General features: G+C 32.3%; 1 protein-coding gene across 1 annotated transcript; it reads right to left on the bottom strand.

Annotated features, from left to right (window-relative positions):
• Positions 1 to 2,004: 2,004 nt before the first annotated feature.
• Positions 2,005 to 8,672, bottom strand: LOC143082783 (fatty acid-binding protein 1, liver-like). Its single transcript, XM_076258637.1, has 4 exons — positions 8,450 to 8,672; positions 4,941 to 5,116; positions 3,284 to 3,397; positions 2,005 to 2,230 (listed from the first exon to the last, which is right to left on the bottom strand). Exons 1-4 carry the CDS (start codon positions 8,523 to 8,525, stop codon positions 2,177 to 2,179), a joined length of 420 nt encoding a protein of 139 aa, XP_076114752.1. The 5' UTR covers positions 8,526 to 8,672; the 3' UTR covers positions 2,005 to 2,176.
• Between the last annotated feature and the right edge of the window lie 4,006 nt (positions 8,673 to 12,678).

The following is a 12,678-nucleotide window of genomic DNA, read 5'->3' as shown; positions in this document are numbered from 1 at the left end:
GGACGTGGATATACATTTTTAGTTGCTGTATCAAAACTGTTGTCATGTTTACCAATTATGTCTGTTAATGTAGATCACACTATGTTGCTAACATAACTTAAATATCAACAACCGGCATACAAGTGGCAGGTTTTGCTAGTTAGAAAAGCGGGTTTCATCTTCATGTACCATTTTCGTCGTAATGAGTCAGGGATCTGACAGTTATTTCCTAGACGTTTTGTTGGTTTAATGTTGTCATGTGTTATGGACATCCCCTTTTTAAATTTACCTTGGAGTTGATGAAAATGTCTCTTGTTTTGGTTTTTCATTTGAATTTTACGCTAAATGTAGTTGATGCTGGACTAATATACGATATTCAAATGAACTCATTATAGATACGAGGATTGCAATTACCTCGAATAGAAAAAATATAGTGTCCAAATAAAGTAAGAAGGTGAAGAGCATATAAGAGTCTTCTGCTATAAATGTATTACATATTCATATTTACAATGCACCTTGTAAAATTCTTTAATTTTACTTTCAGATATACTGATGATGTCCTATCACTGAATAACCCATATTTCAGTCGGAATCTCATTTGTCCCAGTGTATTTGTAGCTAAGGACACTACTGACACTGGAAGGACTGCTTCATTTCTTGATCTTTTCATCAATATTGACACAGGTGGACGACTTCACACTAAAATTTATGACAAACGGGATGATTTTAACTTCCCAATTATCAATTTCCCATTTCTCAGCAGAAACTTACTCTCTGATCCATCGTATTCTGATCACATATCTCAATTAATACGTTATGCTCGTTCATGTTTACACTATATGAACTTCAGACACGGTGTGTGCTTCTTACTCATACACATCTCCAACATATTCGTGAACGTGACATATTCCCGAATATGATTGTTTTGCCGAGTGTCGATTTGCAGAATTATACGACGTGTTTTGGTATTGAAACATCCAACATTCATGTATTTATTAATGATGTTTCTGTTGTGAGTTCGATTAGATATTGTGCAATGTCTTATCGTTTGTGGTTTGAATTCTGTATTTTCGGTACATTTCACATAATTATGTCTTATTTGTAAGCACAGTCGAGTTAATTTGTATTTGTTCATAGATAAAGTATTGTGTTAGTCTAAATAATTAAGACGTGGCCAAAGCATTTGTTTAAAATAGCCTTTCAATACTGTCATAATCATGATAATTGTTTGGACTGATATTGTGAAAATAATTGTATGAACTTCAAGATAATATATTCATGGCAAAAATACGTCACTGTGTTTTTTTTTCCTGTGCTGTCGTTGGTGGAAGATGTTCCTTGTTATTTTGTGGTTTACATTTTGTTATTTATATATGCTTTTCTCTGCTTAGTTTTTCTTGCGTTTCTCTGTGCTGTATTCCTGTCACAAAGCGTTGTCATTTAAGCGATAGCATTATCATATTTGCGGCTAACCATAAAATCAATTTTAACCTACCAATTTTTTTTAATGTCCAATAACGAATCAGAAATATGACAGAAATAGTTAGTTTCTATGTATGTTGGCGTTTGTTTTTGCTGAACTTTAGCGTTTCTGTTGTGCCGTTTGTTTCCTCATGTAGTTTATGTGTTTCTCTCGGTTTTAGTTTGTAGCCCGGATTTGTTTTCTCTCAATCGAATACGACTTTTGAACAGCGGTATACTATCGAGAAAAGGACACGATCACCTAAATAACAGATCAGACAAATATTTACTTAAAAGATATACCACGAAAATGTGTCGCTAGAGATTTGAGACCACTGACACATCGTACAGGTTAACCTATACCAGTTATTTATACCAACTCCTCTGGTCGTTGATGGAATGAAGTCATTTGATTACGTCAAGTGTCATCGTAGTTATATTGTTATCGTAGTTACAATATTTTCAAGATGATCACGATGTAAACCTTATAAGGAATACATATACCAAAGAATTATTAAAGTTTGTGTTACTATATCAGCATTAAAAATTAAGAAAGAAAATAAATTTGACAGAAACGTTTAATAAGTTAGCTAGCAGTTTAAAACACATAGCAATTGATTTCTTCTTTGTCTGTCACTCAATCTGATTATTAGTGTATCCACCACATAAACACTCTCTCTATAACTTTACAACAATCAAGTCTCTGAATTTTAGGTTTGTTCTTTGTATATAAATGCTAGCATCTTGTGAATTCTTGTGACATCTTTACTCCGTTTTCCAATTCTACTTCCTGCAATAAAAAAAAGGCACCTTTATGATATATTTGTAATTTAATTTAATGCATTTATCCTTCTGAATTGTTACTTACTGATTAAGGTAAATGCTATAGTGGTAATGTTTATGTTATGCTCAGCAAAGGTTAAACCTGTTAGTAGAATAACATCAATGATACCGTTGGAAAAGAATGTACAATTATTAAGATAATAACCCTGCATTCAAAATCCAAACAACCCATTACAAAATTATAATAGCACTTTATAGATTACTAGAACACACCCGTGATATCACGGGTCCGTGACTGAATTAAAGTATACAACTATGCGCAAGCCTTATTTTAGTATTAGTATTGTCATCTGATAAAGTCACGTCGATTATAAGATACACAGTTTTTCTCTGCTTTCAAGTCTTTCTGTTTGAACCCGTTGAACTGGAACTTATCAGTTATGGGTAATATTAATTATTTTGAAAACAAAAGGTCCTGGAATGGAGTATTTTTTAATCAACAGCATTGTCCTATATAAGTTATAAATAAAGTTGAATTCTTTGCTTTGCTGTTTTACGTCATGTCCACTAACAAATTGAAAACTGTACCTATACGCCTTATTTTTAGTCCAGATTTTTAGTATTCGTATTGTTATCTTAGAAAGTCTTACTGATTAAAATACTACAATAGGTAACAATTTGACAATTTAGTAGTGTCAACCCTGTGGTTATGACCCGTGTATATAGCATATTAGTCCTGAATACAACGTTTGGTGGTGCGCCTGTCAGATGCGGAACGTACAGATAAGGTAATAGGTAACAGGTGAATATACTATTGGTATCGGTAGCGGACTCGACCCGGAAGTTCTTAATTATTGGCAATATTAATTACGTGGAAAACAAAAGGGCCTGGAGTGGTGTAATTTTTAATCTACACCTTTGTACTATATTAGTTATATATAAAGTTGAATTCTGTGATTCGTCGTTTTAACGTGATGACGGCTGACAAATTGGACCTCGTAATTTTAGTATTATAGATATGTGTCCGAATCAGTTTGCAATTCGACTATTAATGACGCACCATCAGCATCACGTCGTCTTTTATCTCCCTGGTAACTGTAATGTTCTTCCAGTCCATCATTTCAGTCTGTTCTTGCAAGGTCATTTTACTGTCTGAGTCAAAAACAGCAGTGAACTAGAAAATGTAAAAAATACAAATTAATCATATACGCGAACATATAGCTGATATACTAAATACATGAAAACTTACAATATACATGTAAATGATTAACTTCATGAAGAATTTTACTGGCAACAGGTCGACATAAAATTTGGACTGACACTTAAATGTATACCGCAGATTTTTGGTACAATTTATTTAAAAAGAGTAAAAAATACATATATGCATTCGAAATTTATCACAATAGAGGCGATACATAATAAACTGACAACGCCATAGCAAAAACGAAAAAGATCCAAAATACAAAATACAAACAATCGTACACAAAACAGGACATAAAGACCTAAATATGAGCTTCACGAACCCTTAAAACCAAATCAGATGCTCCGAAAGGGTATGTATTCAGATCCATCTACAAGTGTGGAACCCGTCATATCATATATCACGGTATGTATTTCCAAAATATGTTTTCTTAATTATATTCGTTAATATTACCAGGTCAATTCTTCTTACAGAAAGAAGTATGAAATTTAATTAGTTTCCTGCCAAAAAATCCCCTTCTCCTACCCACCTTCTATAATTCATTCGAAAATATGCTATTTAAGGTATTATCTCATCTCTCGGAAAGTTAATTTGTGAACTTATATATTCAAAGTTGACCTCAGCCATTTAGCTTTGCAGTCTGGTTCTTAGTGGGGTTCATATTTTTATCACATATATAATATGTATATTAGAAATGCTACATTGTAATCCACTTGTATCAATGTAATAATCTATATTTAACATCCCGTTAAATATATATATATATATAATATGTATATATATATTTAACGGGATGTTAAATATAGATTATTACATTGATACAAGTGGATTATCGGATTTATCCAATCGAGATAGTTAAATTATCAATTTTAAAGTCCGAGCCTCGGCGAGGTTATAATTTAACTATCGAGATTTGATAAATCCGATACTCCACACGTTATTATGTAATAATCTGTTTCTCTAATAATTAAAAGAAAAAAATCATTTTTTTCTAAACCAAAATCTCTTTCGAGTGCCTTCCATTTTCCACGAAGTTGTCAATTTCATTAACACCTGTTAGAACATTTTGATCATTTCATAGGGCTGAGAAAGGTTATGACCGTTTGACTCAGCGAATCATCTTCTGAGATCACCGGTGACCACATGTTTTTTTTTCATACAATGCTTTCGGAAAGGAATATATTTCCATAGAATTAGAGAAACACCAATATACCTCGTCATTAAAATCATCATCGTCAAAGTTACCAAATTGCTTGGACCTTTAGAAAGGCAAGAGCATTAAAGACATCAATTTGCTCGATTACTTGTTATACAAACATTAATAAATGCATCAAAAGACACAGTAATGCTTTAGTTGCGGCTTGACCCGCTTCTAACCGTAGGTTATTAACGGTCATTATTGATATGAGATGTGTTTTGACTTTTGATTCTCGATATATAATCGTCTTTTTTTAATTTTTAAAGGACAAAAATTAAAGTTTTACAATCTCGCTGGAAGATGTATATTATAACTGACCTTTGAGGCCTTTCCAAACAGATCTGTAGTGTTAACTTCTATTCCAGGCTGAAATGTGTATGTCTTTGTTGGTAAAATTGATGATACAACCTCATAAGACCAGGTATCACCATTCCTACTGAATTCTAAAGAATACGTGCCTTGTTTTAGTTTTTCGTATACTTCGTCGGGTAGACCTGTAAATGGAAAAAGAACTGATGATAGATAATTACATAGGATGACAAAAATAAAAGTAAATAGTATATTCTATTATTAAAGATCTTGTAATTATTGCAGAAAACATAAGTCATTATTACATTTTCAACATACTTTATCATTTTTTTTCCGTTCGATCAAGATTCAAAACAATTCGAACAAATTTTCTTTACAATATTTCAGCATACTATTCACTTTTTTTGCTTTTGAATATTTCGTTCAGCATGGGGGTATAATTTTCTGCATAAATCCCATCATCTACACTAGTCTACTTCTTCATTCACATCATTTGTGATAACTATTCCAAAGATTATGTAACACACCCTCAACTTACATAATTATATTTCCACGATAACTCCGCTTTCAGTTTAAAGATATGGTTGCAAAGCAGAATTATTTTTATTAAAAAATTACAATGTAGCATTTCTAATTACTTTTTCGATAAATTGATTGATTTAGTATATTATTCCGCAAAATCCAGCAAGTAGACTGACATTCCCTTCTAGCATTCCTATATTATAATGATTTGAATGATACAGCGAATTTTTAAGCATGTAAGCGTTCTAAAATTACAGCTTTCTCTCTCCTATTCATGTAAATGATTTCAATGATATTTTAATAATCTATAATCATGCGAAACGAAAAGCTGCCAAAATCATCTGAGGTAGTTGTAACTGTTCTTGGTTTTAAGATGCCCTTGAAGGATTTCATGATGTGCTCTACTATTTAATATTAAATTAACTCAAGGCATCGTGAGCAAAAAATGCTCCATCAGGGCAGCTTGATCATATTTGCCCCAATCATTCATAACCCAAAATAAAAAAAAAAACTTTTTTTTTTATTTGATTTGATTTGATTTTTTTTTAATTTTAACGCCACTTTTAAACACCGCCTTATGGCTATTTCGCGGCGGCCATTTTTTTATTTTTGGTGGAGAAGCCGTATAGTGCCCGGAGAAAACAACCGAAATTCGATATAGTCAATTAAGATTGGAGTTGAGTGTACCCGCACGAGCAGGGTTCGAACTCACATCCTCAGAGTTGACTGGCTAGTGATAACAGTAGTTTCTACTTAGACATCTCGGTCTTGAGGCCCTACCTTTATTTTGAAGTATTGGAACTTGTCGTACAGTTTCATAGAGATCCACACTCATACACATTCAAGTAATTGTTCTGAAAAATGCTTGATTCTGGCACATTTTAGATTTCTTTTTCCCTAACAGTTATCACAATAAACAAAAATATCATTCCCATCCTTCTTTTTGTAATATTGAACCGTATTATACAATTTCACACAGATCCATACAATTAATCTCAAGTTATTGTCTGGAAACCAAATATCTATGGGCGAAGACGGCGACTACAACGACGAAGACAACGCTGACAACGTTATAGCATTATAAGACCGTAAACCTATCAATATTTATTAATTAATTCATTATGTGTACGCATATATGAAGGCGTTAGCCAGATCTGGGTATCTGATCAAAGCCAATATAGTATTGTCGATGCAAGATGATAGTTTTCAATGATTTAGAAGATGGTACATATTTCAGCGATTTAACTATTATAATTAAAATGTTATTAAAGAGGATAATTAGCGTAGGGTATCTAATATATAAATAACGACATATTGGTGTAATTTGTTCCTTTTTGACTTTCCTAAGTTTTATTCATCATACCGGATTATTGAAGTCGCACGATTTTTTTAAAGCGAAACTTTAAACCCCTAAATGTATTTTTTAATGATTTTTTCTTCGTGAAACAATTCTTTCAATTCATACTCACACTTAAATCAGTTTTAAAATGTTGCATCTTCTTATTGCAGAGATTGAGCAACGAAAATCTGAATCAGCCTATACTATATTGTAGGCAGTCGGAAAACGTGAACGTGTTGTAGGCATTGATTTGACGTCAGAAACTCGTCTTACTGTACAACGATATAAGCAGACGGGATTTGATGATGACCATCAATGACCAGATCAATACAACGCCACGTTAATATAATTTGATCACGAAACGCCATTTGTAAGACATAATAACGGCCACAACTTGCAGAATGCATGGGAAAACTTTTCCCATTAACTGAAATACCAAAGAATCGACTACAGAAAAACATTTAAAGCCCTAAAGTGTAAGAGGCATAATTGCCAAAGCACATCGAAATGGGTGGGGCAAAGACAAAATCAGAAGGTACAAAAAGGAACCCAAAACATGTCAAACACAATATTAGTCGAACTTTCTGACAATCATTTTTGTGTTGGTTACAGGCAGTCCTTTATGTAGCATGCGTGCTAAAGTGTGTGAAACTCGCATTAGTACGAGTTCACTGTATATATAGTGCTAGAAAAAGTGGCGGGGTTGCATGCATAATAACTTCGTGCAGAGTAGTATATTAAAATAAATAAAATTGAGAATGGAAATGGTGAATGTGTCAAAGAGACAACAACCCGCCCAAATAAAAAACAACAGCAGAGGGTCACCAACAGGTCTTCAATGTAGCGAGAAATTCCCGCACCCGGAGGCGTCCTTCAGCTGGCCCCTAAACAAATATATACTAGTCCAGTGATAATGAACGCCATAATAATTTTTTTTTGTAAGTCTTTTTCAAACTGTCCGTCAATGAATGAATGATTGAATGAATGAACGAACGAACGAACGAACGAACGAACGAACGAACGAACGAACGAACGAATGAATGAATGAATGAACGTAGTAAATATATAGTACGCACAACATAATATAACTGTACTCTAATAAATAGCTACGATGACAATTGCATTCGACGGTGACACATCTATTGATAAGGGAAACCAGAATTTCAGTGCATACTGCATGATTTGAATGTAAAATATGACGTAATCACTCTCAGTAATCACTTCAACTTTCGAACTGTATGTAAACGTTTTTTAGGACACAGAAGTAATGAAAGCAATTTATTTTCATACATTTGTTTAACAAAAATTGCATATTTAAAAATGAGAATTAAAAATGATAATCTAGTACATACTAATAAGTACTACGCTTTTAAAGTCTGTCAGTATATCAACAATACTAATTATATTATATACTATAGCTTACTTGCCCTTATAAAACAGCCTAGCAGACAATACAATAATTTAATCAGAAATAACTTTCACCATAAAAAGTTGTTTCGCTATGGCGGTTAGTTTCATAAGTTTACACATGTTATAAGACTTAAGTGTGTACTACATCTTTATTAGAATAGTAATCAAGTTGAAAATGTATAAATGTGTGCTTACTTAAAAGAGTCAAATAGTCAAGACAGTGGTGGTTTATGATAATAAAATTTACCTGACGCCTTGGCGAATGCTTCAAAATTTACAAACGAACTTCCATCTCCTTTCCATTTCCCCAGAAATTTAGACATAATTGTTATTTCTTGAGATTATCTGTAGCAGATTTAATATGTGTACATGGTGTAGTTAGTTTACCCTACATGATATCATGGTAAATATTGATATATTAGCACATGTATAAATACATGAGTTTGGACATAATTATACATGATATACACGAATCTGAGTCACAATACTTGATGATTTATAAGTATCCAACATATGATATTTTGAAAACATGATTAACCATGTGTGTATATTTTTTATCTATCTTTTCTTATATGTATATAGATAAAAAAAAAAATAGATAAAATATATATATATGTTACAGGCATTTTCTAAATTTAGGCATTTTGTAAAATGACTGAATTTTTAGGCATTTTCTAAAATGCCTAAAGTTGACAGGCATTTTAAAAATGCCTAAAAAAACCTAGTCATTTTGTAAAATGCCTGAAATTTTTAATGAAAATTTCACAAAATGTCTGATTTGTTTCAGGCAAATTGTGTAAATATGCAATACATGAATTAGATGATAAAAATATATTGTAAAGCTACAAAAAAGTGTTGATTAAAATAAATTTAAGATTATTCTTTAAAAATGTAGCCTGAAGGTAAAGTTTTTATGTTCTACTAGTTTTAGTGTCTATAATTAGAAACTCCATAGAGCAACAACTTTGAGTAAGTACTCACTCTGTAATTCATTAATAATCTTCTTTTCATCATGGCAGAAGGGTATGTTGTTCTTACACCAGAACAAAGATTTACAAACCAATTAATTGAAAACTCTGATTCTAATCAGAAAAGTATTATATGGAACAGAGAAAAATATGAAACTATTTTGAACAAAATTAAGAATGGATTAAAAGGACATTCTTCGGATTATTATCATATGCAAAGGTAGGTGCATTTCTTCTGTTGAGCTATAACTTAAAAAAGTAAAAAAAGTACATGATCACATATGAAAACTTCTAATAACATTAATTATAAATAAGAAGATGTGGTATGATTGCCAATGAGACAACTCTCATTAGATTGCCTCATAGGCCTATTGAATATGAATGAAATATTTGCCACTGGAAATTTAGCATGCACCAATTCATTGACAAAACATCAAAACATTGAGACTTTTTGTTTTTCTTTCTTTTTTTCTGCTACTAAATTATTCTTGTATGCTAATTGTATAAGGCCACTATTGAAAAGTTACAAATTAACAAATTCATATACTTTGAAATTGCTGATTTGATGTGGTACACTGTGGTGATGTAGAAAAATTGATTAAAAAGCAACAGTCATTGACAGATCCTATCCTATATTATGAATATGCAGAGGAAATATACAGCATTATAATGAGAGCACATTTGAATACTGGACATGGTGGAAGAGATAAAATGGAGACCCGCGTAACCTTATGGCTGTTGTTACTGGAAAGGAAGCGCATGGTTATAAACTTGGAATTTAAGATGGAATAGTACGTGGACACCAGGAGTCAGTTTGAACTATCTGACAGTAACTTTATTGCTATTCAATGTGTAAATTATGATAATGAAATATCCTTTAGAAAAGCTGTCAGTAAAGTTTCTTTGTGTGATGGTCAAACTTACACAAAATGTGGCTGTAGTGCTAGATGTAACACTAAACGTTGTCTTTGCAAAAAGTCAGGACAAATGTGTAACAGTCGCTGTCATCCAAACATTACATGTAGCAACAAATAATTGTCATCTTCAGTGTTAATGTAAATGATTTAATTACAATTATTAAACTTTTACTGTTTAAATTTCTTGCAATATTTTATGATAGAATAAAATTATCTATTTGATATTTCTAGTCGTTAAATTTTGAGTACATTCAATTCAGTTTTAGTCGTTTAGGCATTTTGTAAAATGCCTTACAATTTTTTCAGGCATTTTATAAAATGCCTGAAAAAAATAGTCAATTTGTAAAATGCCTAAATCATCAAGGCATTTTAGAAAATGCCTAAAAATTTCAGTCATTTTACAAAATGCCTAAATTTAGAAAATGCCTGTAACATATATATAGATAGATTAGAATATGGCGAGAACTGCATGATTGCATGACCGACTGTTGATGTTTAGCGTTTAATCTAAATCATAGATGTAATGTGTATTACATCTATGTCTATATTAACCGGTACTATTTATTCAATAATGATTATCAAAAAGTGAAATTGCTTTCCAGGTATCACTGGTACTCCGACGACATAATCCGCACAATAATAAGTTATTTGCTTACATGATGTCTTTAACTCGATCATAGTAGTGGTATGTCTGGCGCATGAATTGCTTTATCAGTTCGGTCCTTTTTAAGTTTGTTAGTAGTATGTGTTGAGGAGGAAGACAGCAAACACGTATATCTACTTATTCTGTGTTGGTACTACTGGTACATACTTAGCTACACTGCATGCTATAGGTGTTAAGTAACTCGGAGTCTTATGAGGCGGCAGATACCAAGGGGAAATCTGACGACAATTGGCAACATCTATATTACTCTTTTACAATTTCATACATCTCTCTGTTCCTTGATCTTTTTGGTTTCTTTACTTGTCGCATTGTCAATTATACCACATCTACTCATTAGATTAAGGTATAGACAACAACTATCATAAAAGTTAAATGATATAAGTCGTGTAGGTGCTGCAGTATTGAAGCCCTATATCACTGTCACAATAGAGAACACGTATCCTGTTGATAGTAAAGTAGTAATTAAGATTGGTGATCATAAAAGCTGACTAGCGAACACTGCGATCCGTTTAAACAAAAGTATCTCTTTTAAATTCTTTTTGCACGATCTTATATTGGTTACATGTAAGTTACCATGTTGTTTTGTCAACTGAAAAACGCTAAACTTTATACTACCGTCTCATATTTTGTAAAGAAGAAAGGCAATATGTTATAATAAATATTGGTATGTTTTTTTTTTTTTATTATAGACTCTTCTAAAATGTAGGGACAGAGGATAATCTTCATTGTTTCTACTGATCAAAAATGGTTCAGTTCTCACATAAAGTAATGTTAGAATAGTGGAATGTTCTACATTAGTTCATTTGTTTTTACCATGAAAACAATTGCAAGAACATAGTTACCAAAGGTACAAGAATGTGTTAGTATGATATACAATTACACCATTGCCCTAGATCATGAGAAGAAGGATCGTTCACAAACTTGTTTAACCCCGTTATACTCTTTATATGTCTGTCCCAAGTCGATAGCATGTAATTCAGTGCACATTTTCCTAGAGAGATCTTGGCAACGTTACATTTAATCTAAGATCTCCTGCATTGTTTATTGGCATTTATTAAATTAAAACCAAGGATTATGACTTCAAAAAGATATACATTGATTTATTTGTACTAGTTAGTATACCTTTGCGATGATAGATATGTAATAAATGTAATATGTAGCTACACGACACTCTTTCAAAACCCTTGAACAAAAAAAGCAGAAAATGGCTTGCAACATTACCCAATAGTCCTTTTTGGCACCGTTCGGATAAAATCACACCCCAGAGGCAATATTTAATCTTCAATTGCAAATAACATTGCTGAGTATTGCCATTTTGCGTATTTACATGTTCATATTCTATCGGGCGAAAACACGAAGTCGAAAATGCAAAAAAAGCTAAATGGTTTCATTTCATGCTATCATATTTTATACTTTCCATTTTCGTGTTTTTGCCAGATAGAATTCACTCGTTTTGTGTACCGCATGCGGCGTGGAGAGTAGCACTACGTCACGCACTGAAGCACAGACAGGCCCATTTTGTAACATCAACGTGCTGTCTTATACGCGAGAACTTACAAAACAACAGAATATTATGCGATAAATGTGGTAAACTTTTTGATGATCCTTGTACTCATGCAATACTATCATGTGACTATACAATTGATGCTCGAGATCAAATTTGGAGGAGTGTTATAGACATAAACTCGATTACATTTAGTGTTCACTTAGGAAATATGACTGACAATAAATTGGTTAATTGTATTCTTGCCTGTGACACCGATTTTGATCTAAAGAATGAAGAACGTGAACAGTTTAACTTCATGTGTGTGAACTTTATTTACAATTCTTGTAAATTGTTACAGAACCGCAACTGCTGCTAGTAGTACATAAACAATCTTCAAACTGTAAAGAACATATGTGAATAATTGAACTTTTCGTCGTGATC

Source organism: Mytilus galloprovincialis, chromosome 7, assembly GCF_965363235.1.
Source record: "Mytilus galloprovincialis chromosome 7, xbMytGall1.hap1.1, whole genome shotgun sequence".
NCBI classification, from domain to species: Eukaryota; Metazoa; Mollusca; class Bivalvia; order Mytilida; family Mytilidae; genus Mytilus; species Mytilus galloprovincialis.
Note: the sequence above shows the minus strand (reverse complement) of the source record. Positions and strands in the feature narration are given on the sequence as shown.

Bases quoted from the DNA above. Each gene is read 5' to 3' on its own strand.
- LOC143082783 (XM_076258637.1), bottom strand. From the start codon at position 8,525: ATGTCTAAATTTCTGGGGAAATGGAAAGGAGATGGAAGTTCGTTTGTA. The intron at 3,398-4,940 runs GTCAGTTATAAT...TACATTTTCTAG, and splicing joins TGTTTGGAAAGGCCTCAAAG to TTCACTGCTGTTTTTGACTC. The intron at 2,231-3,283 runs GTGCGTCATTAA...TTTTTATTGCAG, and splicing joins AAGACGACGTGATGCTGATG to GAAGTAGAATTGGAAAACGG.